This window comes from Falco naumanni, chromosome 10, assembly GCF_017639655.2.
Source record: "Falco naumanni isolate bFalNau1 chromosome 10, bFalNau1.pat, whole genome shotgun sequence".
NCBI lineage: Eukaryota > Metazoa > Chordata > Aves > Falconiformes > Falconidae > Falco > Falco naumanni.
This window is the reverse complement of record NC_054063.1, coordinates 29,764,854-29,782,085: the sequence shown is the minus strand read 5'-3', so window position 1 is coordinate 29,782,085 and position 17,232 is coordinate 29,764,854. Positions and strand designations below refer to the sequence as shown.

Here is a 17,232-nt window from a genome sequence, read left to right as displayed (position 1 = left end):
TACTCTTACTAGGATGTCAAATTCCAGATGGAAACAGTTGCAGTCAGTATTAAAAAAAACATCCAGAACCTGCCGTCTGACAAATCCTCCTGTTATGTTACTCCAAGTGATTTTTAAACCACCTTTAGCATTTAATAAAAATAAATTATCCTCACTGCACCAGCTTCAAGCACTTCAAGTTAACATGGCCATGCAGTTCAGCCCTCTAACACATCAGTTACCAAGGGACTGGAACCACCTAGAAACTGAGTCAAAAGATGAGAAAACAAAAACAGGTTACTGTGCCATTATTTGGAAAATTAATTAATGGAGAATACAATATTGCATGCCTGTTTTAAAGTTCTATATTGCAACAGTTAACATTTTCTTATGCTACATATTTTTCTCAAACGGTCCTCCCTTATGAAGGACATACTGATCTCATACACAGCACACGGTACTCACAACGTGACCACTGTGAGCCTGCAGGAAGGTGTAAGCCCAGGAGAGAGAGGATAAGGAACACAAGAGGGAAAAACAGCAAAACCCCCATATCAGTCAAATTATCACAGGTGGTAAAAAAAGAGAAAGCTTCCACCTGTCTTTAGACCCCAAAAGCTGTTTCTGTTTTAGCATAACTAAAATCTTAATTCTCCAGTGGGTCTTTTGTATTTTGCACCTCATCAAAAGGTAGCCTTGCCACCTTTGATACCAGCAGATAACAGATGTTTTAAGACTGCTTCAGCTCTGCCCACTTCATCTAGAACTATGAAACAGAGGATCTTCCAGTGTACAGCTTTGAAGGACCCACAAGGTAACAATGCTATTCTGATTCTGGGAAAGATGCATCAGTTTCAGAGCAAGACAGTCTTTTTCTCTCAACTACAATCTTGAGCAAATATTACAAATCTGCCTCATCATGTTATATTCATTTTTGGACAACATTATTCAAAGTGCTTACTATGCCTGTTTCATGTTTGAGCTTTGTTACAGTTCTAACAAGCAGCAAGTGCAATACATTCCTAATGTCACGGTCTCATTAGTAAGATGGTGGTTTTCATCCAGAAATAGCTTAAAGACCTAAAGAAATAATCTGGAGGAAAATCTTGCTGTGTAAAGGAGCCAAGACAGCACCAGTCTAGGTCGTCTTCTCCTTATGCTTAACTGAGTTACACCATCTCTCAACCACCACACTCTCAGTTTGTAGAAAGCTTTCCATGACAAGCAAGTGCAGAATTGTAGGCAATCCTAAACATTTAACTGAGGAAGACTTCTTCGCTCAACAAGGTCTATAAAGAGCATCATTGTGAAATGGCAAGTAAAAAACAGTTATGGAATCCCCGAAAGCTATACATAAAACCCCCTAGTCCCTAGTGCACTTCATTCTTATCTGAGCATCTCAAAGCTGTACAAGTAGGCCAGGTACCCTAATGCTCTTTACAATGGCCACTGATTCTTCTGAAATACCTGTCCGCTGGTGGAGCCAAGCCAGTGGAATACATGATTTTTTAAATTTTACTTTTTTTTTTTTTATATACACAAGTATGATGTCAATATTGCTAATGACGCTAGAGGAATAATCAGAAAGTTACTATCTGGCTATTCCGTTTATTTCCTTTGGAAATTTTATGAATGTAGTTCTAAGTTTATCTAAGTTCACAGAGCTAAGAATAGTTAGAAAAAGCAGTCAATCAACAAAAGGAAAACTACAAAATTAAACTTTCCTGGTGAGTACTGAGTGAAAACTGGGAATGAAGAAGAAAGAAAAATGTTACACAAATAAAAACGAGGCTCCTGGAAACATATTTTTTTTTTTTTTACATGCATTTATCAATTTTCTTGACACACAATCTTTTTACCACCTAATGATTCCCAGGCCTATAATGAAAACCTCACAGGAACATAGAGGTGAAAAGCTGGTAATTCATTTTGAGAGCATTTGCCCCTCACAATGAAATATAGTTACTCATATTAAGCAACATTTACCCTTCACCCTACCCCTTAAACACTGTAGAGGGGTTTTTTTGTGGCTCAGTTGAAAGGATCAGCACTAAAAAAAAAAAAGCTTGATGCATATTCAGTATGTTGACCATTTTGGTTTTGTTGATTAATAAAATTATTCAGCCACATTACACACAGTACACAGCCACATCGCAGTTATTAATTGCACAACTCTTTGCTAGTGTGGCTATGTCTTTCTAGGCTGCCTCATGTTAACTGATCAGTCAAAAAGGGGTGCCAAAACACTTATGGAGTAAAAAAAAAAAAAAAAGCATGGATCTTTAATCCTAAACCAAACATGTTAAACACAGAAAATCCCAAAGATGCAGACAATTGAATCCGTTTCTCATTTCCAGACATCTAGATCTTTACTACCATTTAGAAGAGGCACTATTTCACCAAAGATTAAGTGCAACAGCCCCTTCTCCCCAATGTTTACTGTGAACACCCTGCAGGCAAAGAAGCCCAGTCTTCCAAGAAGGGCTGTGACATCTCCAGCTGTAAAGAGGGCAGCAAACTATCATCATGTGTGCAAAACCACCACCCATTTTACTCTAAGGGCTCAAATTTCTCAGTCCCACTAGAAGGACTTCCAAAGGACTTGACTCTCATCCAGTATAAATCCACTGCAGGTTTGTAGCCTACAACTAATGTTTTAGGGCTACTGCAGAAAAAAGAAATTATAGCTCCAGATAAAAAAATCCTATATAAAGTTTAATAAAAATGCAACTTTAGGAGTCTTCCTACTGTAATGTAAATACCTACTTTTTGTTAGATTTGATGCCAAGGTGTTGGCTGAATTTATCAAATCAAATGTGATGCCAACTGATTTGATGCCAACACCTTAGATCGAATGACACAGAAATCCTGAATGACACAGTGGATCTCAAACTGACTGCTTTCTAAAAACATTCTGTAAAATTTACGCTTCCATACAACTTTTGTTAAAAGATTCACCTCCAAATAAGACTGGGGATCCAATTACAACTATCTCTTGGGCACGTTATTAAAAAGAATAACATAAAACATCAGTTTTACCTTTTTTATGAACACATTTGGTTGACCCTTCCTTCCCTAATGCTCTCATTTACTCACATTACTCCTTAGGACTGTGAAAACCTGACTTTTTGGTGATCTGAAACACAGTTATTATCAGCTGTACTGATGGAAAAAGTATTCACTGCGAACATGTGTGCAGAACAGACAATTTTATAAGCAATGTGTAAACCCAGCCTTTTCTATCCCATTGTGACTTTGAGTTTGTATACATCTATACTCAGATCAATCTTGTCTTGCTAAAATAATTAGCTCTGTAACAACTATAGTTCATTAAAGGAGATTTCCTATAAATTTGAAACTAAATGATACCGATATTTTCTGTTATTTCTGCACATGCTTATAAAATGGAACTGTTCTTAACCTCTTTCCCCCTCTCCCCCTCATCATCCCTCTGCTGCTTCAAAAGGTCCATCCTTTCGTCGTTCTTTCCCCCTCTCCTCCTCATCCTTTCTTTGCTGGTTCTTGGCCTTCTTGGTCCTTACCTCGCTCATTTTCCCTCTTCTCATCTTCCCTGCGCCAATTCATAGCGTCCACATTCTTTCGTCGTTCTCTCTCATCCTGTCTCCACCGCTTCTTGATATCTTTGTCCTTAACTTGCTCATTTTCTCTCCTCTTCTCATCATCCCTGTGCCATTTTATTGTTTCTGCATTTTTCTGCGGCTCCACGCTTCTTTTGAGATAGTCTTGTCGCCTCCTCCTCTTTTTTAACATATCCCTTTCCCTGGCACGAGCCTGCTTTTCTTTCTGGGAAAGAAAAGCTTTACGGGGCATCATGAGCTGCTGCTGTACCTGTAATAATATCGTATCCATGGAATAATATACTATACATGCACTCAGTCAGGCACCAACAACTTTCATTTGGAGCTGAATACTTCAAATACTGAGCCAAGATAATTTACTGCTTCTTCTCTTTCCTTCATAACCCTCTGCTAGCTCCACATTAAATAATGACAGGCAAGTTGCTATATTCAGCTCCAGGCACAACACCTAGCTGGCACCTCTGCAGCTGGCGCACAACCAGCGTTGAAAAGTCAACCCCCTAAGATCCCAGGCCTAAGCAGGATGATTTCTTTCCCCTCCCCCTTGCAACTCCTCCCACAGATATTTTTTTTAGCAGCCACTTGGCATGGCTGCGCCCAGTTGAAGGAACAGGCTGATGGGAGCTGTGAAGGAAACTTGCGAATGTTCAAACCTCAGTTTCTTCTCTTATTGGACATCTACGTTTAATGAAACTTAAAGGTGCTTATTTATCTGTTCAGACCTCCATCTCTACCAAATTTGGTTGAAAATGGCCAGCTTTTTTCTTAGCTGGGAGGAGGCAGGGAGGATTAGGAGACAAGCCACAATCTGAAAAATTGTATAAGCTTTGTTTCCTTGGGAAACCCGGCCAAAACATTTAACTGCAGTTAATAAGTCCTGACTCATCTACTCAGACTTCCTCCAAGTATGTTATGTCTTGCTATTCACAAGAACAAAGGAAAAGAGAATGTGACTGTTTACTTGGGAGGTTTTGCCGACAGCATTCCTGATGAGTGGGGCTTTTTGGTTTTGTTGTTTTGTGGCTGGTTTTATTTGGGGTGGGTGGGTGGGTTTTTTTTGTTTGTTGGTTTGGGTTTTTTGGATTTTAAGAGGTGTCAAGGAAGACTACCTTTTACAAATTGGTTTACTTTCGGTCATTTCTCTGTAGCTACCCAACACATTCGCATCTTTGAATTTACTGGCGTTAATATCTGCAATTTTGAAATCATGGAAAACAAAACAGACCACAGAAAGAACTTATACTAATATCCTTTAAATAGTCTTCTGTACACATTGAGCAACATTTCAGAAATGTCAAACATTGCAGTTGTGGCCCAGGTTTGGGTTTTTTTTTTTAGTTGGTTTTTGAATTTTTGTTTAGAAGAGAGTTTTGCAGAGGTCTACTAAAAATGAAAACTGCAGAAAGGACAAAATTACTAAATTAGAATACTTAAGCAAAGCCTAAAACAAAATGAAACAAATGTACTTTTAAAGTTTAGCTACCTTATGGAAAGCACTTGTTCCCAGCATGCAATACTCCATCTTTTTCCTACAGAAAAAGCAATGTTTCAAACCCTTATTCTAAAAGCTGTTCCTTTTTCCTATACAATATACCGCCCCACATACTTAAACCCACTACTCTAGTCCATTGCCTTTGTTAGGTATGTATTATGATCCCATGGTTTTCATTCCAATAATTCAAACCCACATTTCTTAATATCCATAATAATACTAAAAGGGAAGGGCTACAGCAGAGTGAAACAGCACAATCAAAAAATGCATGCAGTTTGGTAACAAGTTAGTGCATAAAATTCAGATTATGCTAAAAATTACTTCATTAAAGTGTGTAGGATAGCTCTCTACGAGACAGCCTCGTTTTAAATATTAAGTATTTCTCAGTAACAGTTACCATTAAAATCAGAAAGCAATGAGAATCCAGGATCAACATCATCAGTGCAACCCAGACACTGTAGATCTTTAAAATAGTTTTAATTTCTCTATTGGCCGTGTGCCAGCACTACAATATTGTTGTTTACTAGAGCAAACTTAACTTTTTTAACTTACATTATCTTTATAATTTTAATAAGTAACCTGATTTTATTCCAATAACAATAGCATTAATAAAATTTAAGTAAATCATATTTCATGCAAATGATTCTCCCACCCACCTCCCCATGAAGCCAAGTACCAACATTTAAAATCTGTCATTTTTTAAAAGCCCTTTTGGGACTAATTGTTATATTTTCTTTCATCTGTTTTTTTTTGTTTTATTGGGTAGTTTTTTTCCCCCTCTGGCTTTATCTTTTCATTGTTAACAACAGTATTCCTCCCTCCCCTCCCTTTATACATATCCCAGCCTACTTTGACAGACCAATTTATAGACAAATGATAGAAAATATAATGAAAAACTTTTCAGTTTAATTTCGAGAATTAAACATATCAATTGAGATTCAAATAAGAAATGTCAGATTCCAAGAAATAACTTAAAGGGACATCCAACTTAATTACGTATCTTTGAGCTTCCATATCACAAGTTACAGGTTCTTCCCCAGTTTCAGCATGAGAGATTAATGCAGGAAGTCTTGTCATTTCTCTTGTAGCCAAAATAATCTTTCACTTTTTCCTCTGTTGGTTTTAATAAACCAAAAAAAGGGGGAAATTTTTTTTAACCAGGAAATTAATTAATATATAGTGGAGCTGCCAGACTGATTGAGCTCAAAGCCACCCCCCCACCCCCCCAGTTTTTCTAGAATTCAAGTTGGTGTTCCTTTAAGTTCAATATGTCCAAACGTCAGAAGTAAACAGTCAGAATTATCCTTTCAACTATTTTTTGCCCATACCTTGCCAAATGAAAATCTTAACTCTTCCCAATCTATTCAGTACGTATTATGAGGCATTTACCTCCAAAATTAATGGTGCTTGGGCGTCTCAGACTCATTGGACAAGTTTCATGCAAAAGCCTCCAAAAATAATTCTCCTTCCAGAACGCCCACCTCAGGGATTATATTACACCTACTGTGTGAGGCCAAAGCCCGGACATAGAAGAAGGATCATATCCTGCTGTATAAAACAAAGTGTTAAAGACAAGAGATAAGAAATGTAATAAGGGCAATCTTACATTTATAACGTACGTTTCATTGCGAAGGACTCCAAAGCTAATTATAAACCACATTTACGGTACCTTTACTGACATGGAGCTACTGTAGCATGCACTCCAGCAAGTTAACAGTGCTGCAGGAAGTTTTAGCAGGTTTGTGGCTTAAACAACAGATTCCGCTGGGTGATGCTACCCGAGGCATATTTTAATGCTCATATTTCAATTAAGTTACCCAATTCAGAAATCCAGCAGGATACACAGACAAAAGCTCCTATTCGTACTTCATATAACCTTTTGACTGAAGTGGTTAGGCCCTTAATTTACACCTCATCTGAGCTATTAGTAACCAGCAGCATAGCTGCACCCTGTATAGATGAGGTACACTTAGTGAAATATCAACAGCACTTCTTTGTAGAGGTAATTTTTCCTAGAAGGTTTCCATACAAACACAGTCCCACCTTAAATTACAAGACTATGGGAGATCAAACAGGTGACATGGCCATCAGCCACAGCCCCAGGGACATATATTCATTTGGGAAGCATTCAGATTAAAATTCTCAGTTGCAGTGCTGCTAGTAGGAGGATGTGAAGCAAACCCTTTTGGGTAATGGCATGTAAATGATTATGCTTCTGTTGGAAGACTGATACCTCTTCAACTCACATCACCCATGAGCAGAAACTCAGTCTTGAACAGACTGGAAACACAAGATATAACATTAGTATCAAGAATTCTGGCACATCCAAATCTGAAGTTTATAAAAGCAAAATTTGTTGAGTCATTTATAATTACCTCTCCAAGTAATAAGGGGGTTTACTGTTTCAAATTGTCAGATTTCAATCTCTGTTGATTAATCAGACAGAACTTCCACAACTTAAAACTACACATTGTTTTTCTTCAGCGAGGATGGTTTCAACAGAAGGTATTAAAATGTTCTAAGTAGTTCAGCAAGAGAAAATGATTAAAATATTTCACACTGAGGCAAAACTGAACACTGCATATGCTTTAGTAAGAAATGGCTAGTGGTCTTCAAATGGATGATGGGTTATTTTGTTTCATATGGGATTATTTTCTAACTAGAAAGTAGAATTTGCGCCCCTGTGCCTCTATCAAGTCCAAATTACCTCTCTCCCACTGAATCCTCATTGCAGAAAGCACATTTCTGGATAAGCACCAATCAGCCTTGAGAGCAGACCAGTGAAAATTAGTGTATCAGCCTGGAGATATGAATACTGAGCACAGGGAAGTACTTCATCCCATACTGGGCCTCCTGAGGACTGAGTATCATTTCCCTGCATTGTGTTGCTGACAAGAATCACCAAGCATCTGGCATTTTTCTGACTTTATATAATCCAAAAATCTTTTATTGTAGCTCTTATTTTGCTAGTAGTTTAAGTTGAAGAAGTTCTTGGTTTACATATAACTGCGCAACATAGCATATATCAGAGCTGACAGCAGCTGCATGTTCCTGCACAAAATGAAACAAGATTGTTAGTTTCTCAATACTGTGCTTTTTATCTCCCTATTCCAACCGCATTTAAAACAAGGTCTACTTTTAACAATTTGCCCAGCTAACTGCATTTAATAGCATGCTCTAAAAAGCCAGCCACGAAACAGATTTGCAAAGAAGGCTGTCAGCACAACATTGAATGAAAACTCTTAAAATACAAGAAAAATACGCAAGAAAATGAAGCTATGGTTCCCACAGCAATAGAAAAGCAGCCTCCTCACATATGCAGGTTAAATGATGCTAGATAGCATGATTGTGTATAATATTCTATATTCACTTGAGGACAATGATGGCCTGTCCCTGCAGCAAGGCAGAGACTGGGACTCTGGGACCTGAAAATTCCAGGACAGCTGAGCAAGGCTGACGTAGTCAGGAAGCAGAAATGTACCTCAGGGAAGTGTAAGCATATCAAAAACACCAGGAGCAGAAACATCAGGGAGAGGGAAGTCTGAAGAGCTGAAAACTACCAAAGACTTCCTTGATAAGGTAAGAATTGCAGTTAGGTATCTCCCCTCCCTGCACTGAATGAATGAAGAGTCTACTCCCATCTACCCCTGGTGGAAATTAAACATTTTCTCTTTCTTTGGTTGAACTCTTCTCTCTCCTCTTTATTTAAGCATTTTCTGGCCTGGTTTTCAGAGGGCTGTGCACCCACATCTCCTGTGAAGGTAATGAGATTTGCAGTTGTAACAGCACATCTGAAATGCCAGACAACTAAGGGCTCATTTTTCAAATCCGCTATAATCCTAGGATGGAGGCTGTTTTGTAACAGCACGCACTCTATTCTCATGGCAACATTTTAAACAGAGAGCACCTCCTCAGCCTTATCAGCTCAACCATCTGCAACACCAAGCTTCTGCCCATGTAACATGATGGTCTTCAGCTAACTTCTAGCAAATACCTCTCAACCTCCATCTAGATAATTCTGCTTGCACAGCTGCCAAGGTGGACACAGCACTTAAATTCAACCTTAAGCTAGCACATCAGCAAGCACAAGCCCCCATGCCCTTTAACTTGTTTCTATATCCATGGTCCTTTAAGTTGTGTCTATATCCGAAGCAGGACTAGGCACATTAAAAATGTATAAAGTGACCAGAAAAGCTGTAACAATCTGTCTGGAAAAAAACCATTGTTTTAAAACTAAGATTACTGGAACTAAAGGAAATCAACAAATGTATTTTACTATGGGGTCACAGCATCGTAAAGCTTTTGCAGCACTGTGCACATGAACTCCAACTCCTCACAGTCAAATAGTCGATTCCTTAAAAGTCCTTTTGTCAAAAAAAAAAACCACGGAAAAAACCCACAAAAATTACAGATCACTTCAGAGAGCAGATCAGCTACATCCAAGAAAATTTTAAGTTGTGCGTCAAACAAAAAGGACAGTTTCACACCACTTCTTTGAACACTCTATGTAAATACTGCTTCAGGAGAGGAGGTAAGTCCATCTAAAACGCGGTACTAAAAAAAAAACAAACCACACTTAAAATCCTTTGGAGGAAATTCTTAGGCTAAAAACTTTAACATACTATTTCAGTGGTTATATGTAATTTTCAGTAACGGCTTATGAAACTGTTTTATCTCTTTTTTTTTTTTGAGCTTACTGTTTAGCTTCAGCTTGGTGACTCTTGCACTAAGAACTCCAACTTCCCATCAGAGGAAAAACTTCAATGGAAGACAGTTCTAGTGAAAGGAATCAGTTAGGCTAATAGGTCTTACTCTCCCATTTTTTTTTTTTCTAAAGGTTAAAAAAAGTATCTTCTGCAATCCAGCAGACAGGGATCTTCTAAGTCATTCACACACTTCTCATTCTTGCTCAATTTCTGGAATTTTCCACTGATGCCAGAAGCTCCATCTGGTGGGTGTGTACACTAACTGCAAAACTGAAAGGGAATTAACTATTTCCTTATCAACTTCTATTTAGTAGTTAAAGTTCTGTACACTGCGTAATTTCTATGCCCCAATATAAAATACAAAATGGCCAAATTTCGATTGCTCTGGGAACCACAATCCTTATTTCTGTTCTTTATTAATAATCTGCTACCCTACACTCCGCTGGGAATTTGTTGGGTTTTCTGATTTTGATGACATCGGCTGAAGTATGTTAAACAATGCTGCGAGCTAAACTTGAACATTTTCTAAAGAACAATCTTTTCAACACACATGATCAAACCCACATGAATACAGGCGATCTCTACTGCATTCTGAAATGCAGTTTTAAATTGCATCCATTCTCTAGGGCATGCTATACTTCAGTGCCTAGGAAACTTTAAATTAGAGGCACTAGCAGCTCAAGAAGTAGGCTTACACACCTACTGCCATCTTAAATAATATCTTTTGTGACTGTTCAAGATGTCCAAAGATAAATGTTTATACACATCCTTGTATGTGCAGCGAAATCAATACATACTATACATGCGGAATATGCTGTGTTCACTTGTTCTTAAAGATTCCAGTTTGAAATGTAATAAAAGCCCGCACATCTTGCTGAAATTTGAAATCAAGACTGGGGATCATTGAAGCACAAAGGATATTATCTGCTTACACCATGATATCCACACTTCAGTGATCAGGAAAAAAGGCTGCATGAATATGCTCCACAATTCCAAAATATTCCTCATCTCGATTATAGCTAAACATGAACAATCCCAGAATAAAAAACATTTTGGAAAATATAAGCACGTTTCATGAATTAGCAGTTACCATTTAAATTAAATCAAGAACAAATCTGAAATTATCAATCCAAAGTGCACAAAACCATTTGTATAATAAACAAAGCGGCTTAGAAGACTCTGTAAAACGTGCAAGAACAAAGCATGTAACCAATATACACATAATTTATGATCAGATCACACTGATTGTGCGACTGCAATCAGATTAGACTGCAAGTGAAAATGGTAGTCCTGTCTTCTCTCCGTCATGTTTTCCTGACATCACCACTGTGTCAACAGCCAGGGCAGAGACCTGATCCAACTGAATAGGAGTGTTTTTCAGGAGGAGCAGTTCCTTCACTCGCCCAAACAGAAGGCTAGGACTGGTACAATAAGGTGGCAGGAAGCGTGGCTCATACCACCCCTTCCAGCGGCAGCACAGACACAGATATATTTAAGCCAATAGTGAAACTGCATCCCTTAGCGTGTCCTAACTAGTAAAATGCATTGCTTGCATGCTGGTATAAGTGGCAGCACAAATCAACGAAACAAAAGAGAGCACACAAATACTTTTACAAGCTCATCCAAAACCCTGCCAATACATGCTTTCTCGGATAGTAGATATTAGATATTGAAGGGATCTCGCCAACTGGCTAGCATCTGAGTATTAGAAGTGTAAAAATAGTCAGTGAAGTAGGCTGACGCTAATTGTTTTTCCTTTGCCTTACCACTTCACGAACGCTAGGCACAAATGTTGGCATTACACGATTGGGTAAAGTCTGTAAACAAGAGCTTAAAATCAGTCTTACCACTTCACATTTCTTACCTCTTTCCCTTTCTGTCTAAGCATAGCTCCCAAGTGCTCCAGTCCCTGACTACATTCCAGCGTTAATCCACCTCAGCTACTGCTGTCTTCGGTCTGACTCAGGAACCTTCGATATTCAAAAGGCTTCATAGCAGCAGCAGCAGGAATGGGGAAACAAAACAAAACAAAGATCACAACCTTAAGTTTGACTTTTTAGGGAGAAAAAAAGCATTTAAAGACAAGTATTTTGCCTACTGAGATTTCAAGAGACAATTTGCCCTCTTACTGTTGCTGCTATGAATCTGCATCACTAACAGCTTCTTTGACCCAGCTGCAGCACAAGCAAAGAACTATCAGATCCAGAGTCGCATCAGAAATCAATACACAGAAGAGGTAAAAAGAGGTAAAAAGAATGCCTGAGGGCTGAAAGAGAGAAGAGGAGCTGGGAATAGGGAGGAAACACCAGACAGTGAAGCCAGGCTGGAGAGCATGCCCTTTCCTATTTAAATGTGAGCTGAAGAGCATTACTCCAGCGGACAGGCTGTTTACACAGTTACTTAGTTTCTATTTCTCCTAAATTGTTTTAGATATTCCTTGAGAAGTAGATCTTAAATGAAACGTTTTGCCACATCATGTGGATAGTCAAGAACCTGCAGGTGTGATGTGTTCATAGAGTCAACCACACAGGTTTAGGACCCAACAGCCAGTATCAGTTTTCATCCAAATCTTTAATGCCACCTTAAAAAAAGAAAACCAAACAACTAAGGATATAAATGATGGTAACTGAAAGTGACTCACTGCAGAAAACAAAACAGTATTTATTCCATTCTTCTTCAAAACCATCAACCATCATACACATTCAAAAGCACTAATATGAAGTAAGAATGAGACACTGAATTCAAGCCTCGTGTTTGCCTTTCAACACCAGCTAGTTATAACGAAGCTGAACAATGTAGCTATTTCCTTGAGGCATATGGCCCTCAGGTAGGTAAGAGTTACACCCTCTTTAAAAATGTCTTTATTCAAATCTAGAACATGTGTTCAGTTTTTGTATCAGATCTAAGTACTTCCTGAAAGCTCAAAATGAGCAGGTCAGCCTGGCCATCCTCACTAAGAAAGCAAGAGCATTCTTGCCAAAATGTGTCAGGTGAGTCAAAACAAACCTACATACATAGAAGGTATAGGCTTTTTTTTTTTTTTTTTACACATAACATAATCAGGAGTTTTTTCTTCCAATGCATATTCAGACATTTATATTAGATTATCCTTAGACCAGTACCTTCTAATTTCATCTCCATCACTTATACTATCATTAGGAAACATACACTTGTATCAAAATACTTATTTATATGAGTAGGACTGCCTCCACATTAACAATTATACTGTTACAATTATGTTAATAAAAACATACCCTATATATGTATATATAAAAAAATCCAAGCGCAGAGCAGATCTTAATTTAATACAACAAAAAAATACTGTAATGCTTGTTTAGATGCAGGCCAAGATAGTCAGCTGTTATCTTTTTAAAACAAGCAAGTTACATGCATCTTCCAAAAAATCCCAGCAAACTGCTTTATTAATATACAAACTCAGCTGTACTAATAATTTTAAAAATATGCCATCTCTGCCCATGTCAATAAAGCAGATCAAATGACACACACCTGTGGACCACTCTAATCAGTGACCAACTGCAGTCCTATAGCTATTCACTGCCCCTCTCCTGGCACCCACCTCCTACAGACCTTGGACTATGATCCCCATCATATTTGATACTGTTTTCTTCATTCCCAGTGTATAAAATTTTGTCTCTCTTAGACCAACTTCATGTAGTGGAGCAAAGGTAATCTCCCTTTTCTGGGAAAAAAAAAAAATTAACCCCCTCCACCAGAACCCTTAAACACAAAAAACACCAACAGATTTCCTATCGAGCTGCTAAATCTTATTTGTGGCCACCTTCAAGTGAATACATTAACCCATGAGCACTGCCTTTACTCCCACAAAATTAATTGTTCCGATTTCTTTACATCAATCAAATCAGCTGCCATTTTAATAAAAATCTGTAAAATACACATTTTGACTACATGACTTTTGACTACTGATAAGATTCTGATATGTTTCTGTATTCCAGGAATGCTACTTTAAATTTTAATAATTACTTCCAGTATTTAGTACTATTATGGAGTAGTAAAGCTGGGTTGGGAATAACCTTCTATTATTCAGTCTGCAGTGTGTCAGAAGCACAACTCACTTCCACAGAAAATGTGTATGTGTATTCATCCAGAATTTAATAGCAAATTCAGTAACTGTAGAGTTTAGTTTGCTACGTACCTAGCAAATGATACTTTATACTATTAAAGCTTAATTAAAATGCTGTTGTAATATACCACTGTAAGTGACACATACCAATTCTGAAAATGCTAATGGGCATCTTCTGACAACTGGTAACTTCTATCCTACATATACAGAAAAAAAATTAAGTTATTAATCTCATTCTGAAGAGCACACACAGTCTTCCTAGATGTTTTGTTTGTGCAGCTGACGCTTAACACTAAGGCATGAACTTTCCAAAAGAGTCAGGAAGTTCCTCTCCTGTGAAGGTTTTTCATTCCTACGCACTCTGAACAGCAGACACTGTTTACCACTTGTCTGTCTAACCCACAGGCAAAGGCAGCCACCTTTCACCTTCCCCATCTCTTGCATAGCCAAGTAACTCCCTCCTAAAATTTAACGCAAGTGATCTCACAAGCTCTTAATGACTTTTAAGCTCTAGTAGTTCCACACAATATACTTCGAAGCATAAACAGTCATAACCTACAGAGATACTTTCTATAAACCTGTCTGATGGACCACCACTTCCAAGTTAAAAAAAATAATAAATTAATAATGAGGCACTAAAAGTTTATTGGTCTGCAATGATCTCTGAGAGCTGTCCCCAGGCACCTGAAACATCTCATTTCTATTAGATACCAAAAAGTCATTTAAAAAAGTTAATTAAGAAATAATACTAATTTTAGTAAAGGGCTGCTTACTATTAAAAAATAGTACAAAATTATTTTGCTTAGTATTACTTTTGGAGAACAAGTTATGCATCGCGTGTCAAAAAGGACACCTCAATTTTGACTAAAGTTTATTTAAGTATTTGCTGTAACAATCTTCAGGAAAGGTAACAGTCATGTTACAACCCATCAGCCTCCAAGTGCAATTTTATTAATAATAGGATGTTTCTCTTCTGTTGTTTTTTTTCACATTTTAAGATTTCAACACACATCATGGTAGATGTTGATCTGCTGACATCAAATTGCTGCCCAACATCTGCAAATGCACATCTAAAAAGAAACCAAGCTTTGGTTTGTTTTGTTATTAAAAGAAAAAAAAAAAAGAATGCTTTTCTTATTTTTAAACAGGATGATCCATCTTTCTCACCTAGAAGGATGGCAACTTGTAATTATTACAGTCACCAGAGTCCCCAAGTGAAAGTTTTTCCAAGTAGCTGAGACCCTGCAAGAGGAAACAATGCTGGTGGCCTGCAGCACATATGCAGCACATACGGGCTGTGCTACACAGGAGCCACTGAAGGTTGGTCCATGCTACTCTGACAGGTAGGAATCATGCGTCTCCATTATCTCTCACACCTTGTACCTCCAAACAGAAATAGAAAATAGTAGTAAAAATAGAAGCGTAGCTAGTAAAAACATCCTTAAAAAAAAAAAGTTATTTCTCTAAAAGGAATGAAAACCTCGTTCACACCTACCAAATGGTTTAAATACACCCAATAAACAAAGAACATCAAAACGCCGAAGTGCCCAGTTATCCGGACTCTGGCCTACGGCCCCAGACAAAGCACTCGATGCTTCAGCAACGCCCCACACCAGAAGTTTCCCCCGCTGCAGCCATGCGCTCCGCATGTGTGCGAAAAGCCATGCAAGTTTATGAAGCAAATGGCACCGCAAGCCACAACCAAGTTTTGGTACAAGTGCTGAACCCCCGCGCAGAGCCCTGCGCACCCGCTCCAGGGCCCCCATGCGCGCCCACCGCCCCCGTGCCAGCCCCGGCGGGCCCGGGCTGCCCGGTGGCGGGGGTCGCGGCGGGCCCGGGCTGCCCGGTGGCGGGGGTCGCGGGGGGTCCGGGCTGCCCGGGGGGCGGCCCCGCAGACGGCGCTTTGCGGCCGCGCCGCCGGCCCTCCCCCGGCCGCCCCCCCGCCGCAGCCCTGCCCGGCGCGGGGAGGGCGCCCCCTACTGCCTCCCTCCCGCACGCCGCGCCGCCGGCTGGGCTGCGGTGCATTTTGGGTGGGGGCTGGTATTTTTCTTCCACGGCCATACACCGGCAGCAACAATACCGATTTAACGGCAGGAGGAGGGGGGCGAGGGGGGCACCACTAGCATCGCGTACGCCGTGGCACTTGTTTTGGAAAGCTCCCCCCCCTCCCCCCGCCTCTTCCGCCCCCGGGCTGCAGCCGCCGAGTGAAGGGGGTGCGTGACAGGGGGGTGCAGCTCCCAGCGGCTGAGCGAGGCTTCGGGGTTTCAATTCCCCCGCCTTTGAGAAACGGGTGTCGGTAACTATAGCCCAGGGTAGGGCGCGGAGGGATGGGTGAGTCAACGCTGCTCCATCCCGCAGCCGGTGCTGGGCTCGGGGTAGCGGCCGCAGATCGCGCCTCCTCCCGCGGGCAGAGCCACGGCGGGTGCCGGGGGGAGGCTGCTCCCCATTCATCGCCCGGCAGCCGGCGCCGCTCTCCGAGCTCGCTCCAGCGCCAGCCGGGCCCGGCGGCCGGCACCCGCAGCGGGCAGCGCCAGGATGCTGTACCCGCTCGCCGACTCTTCATCCCGTTCGCTTCGCCTTACCGCCAGCGCAGCCCTCGCCATCGCCGCCGCTCCCGGGACACATCCATGTGCGGTCCCCCCTACGGGGGGGGGGGGGGGGGCGGGAGGAGGCTGGGACCGCATCTGCCGCGCGGGCCCCGGGCAGGAGGGAGCGCGGCCGGCGGCGCAGCCGTGCCCGCAGCCGCCGGAGCGCCACCGGCCTCCCCGAGGGCGGCCAAGTCTCTTCAACATGTGTGCGGCCGGGGGAGGGGGGCCCGCCTGCCAACTCCGCAGCCCCCCGGCTGCGGCGGGCAAGGCGCGGGGCTCCTGCCCCTCGGGGCGGGCCGGGGGCCGGGGGCTGCCGGGGGCCGCGGCCCCTCCGGGCGGAGGGAGGGAGCGGGCGGGGGCTGCCCCCGCCCGGGTCGGACCGCGGACTCACGCACACACCTACCTGACTGGGGCTCTCCTCAGCAGCGAGGGCGGGCGCTCCCCCGGCACCGCGGGCTGGGGGTGGGGGTGCGCGGAGCTGCCTCCCTGGCGCCGCCCGGGTCCCTGGGCGGGCGGGCGGAGCGGAGCCGGCGGCGGCGCGGGGGAGACAAAGGGGGCTGGATGGCGGGGGGGGAGGGGGGGGGGGCGAGTGTGCGGGGGGTGGCCTGTGGTGAGCTGGTCCCGGGGGGCGGGGGCGGCGGCTTCACTGGGCTCGGTCCCCGGGGCGGGGGGTGTGGGGCTCCGGGGCGGGGGGGGGGCTCCCTGGGCGCCCTGCAGACAATACAGCCGGGTCCCTCCTGCCCAGAACCTGCCCTGGCCAAGATGG

General features: G+C 41.8%; 1 protein-coding gene across 23 annotated transcripts in view; it reads right to left on the bottom strand.

Moving 5' to 3' along the window:
- LOC121095038 (activity dependent neuroprotector homeobox) overlaps positions 1 to 17,232 on the bottom strand; it is a 33,199-nt gene extending 15,967 nt beyond the window's left edge. The window contains exons 1-7 of one of the 23 annotated variants that reach the window (XM_040609336.1): positions 16,870 to 17,232; positions 15,046 to 15,120; positions 14,026 to 14,948; positions 11,641 to 11,763; positions 6,460 to 8,121; positions 5,062 to 5,107; positions 3,522 to 3,828 (exon numbers count right to left, since the gene is read on the bottom strand). In XM_040609336.1, the coding sequence (XP_040465270.1) occupies positions 3,522 to 3,828; positions 5,062 to 5,100 (346 nt within the window). In that variant the 5' untranslated portion in view covers positions 5,101 to 5,107; positions 6,460 to 8,121; positions 11,641 to 11,763; ... (1 more) ...; positions 15,046 to 15,120; positions 16,870 to 17,232. Of the gene's footprint in view, positions 1 to 3,521; positions 3,829 to 5,061; positions 5,108 to 6,398; positions 6,419 to 6,459; positions 8,122 to 9,767; positions 9,822 to 11,640; positions 11,764 to 14,025; positions 15,026 to 15,045; positions 15,650 to 16,869 lie in introns of those variants that run through there. The other 22 variants (XM_040609331.1, XM_040609333.1, XM_040609342.1 and 19 more) reach the window with 22 other exon arrangements.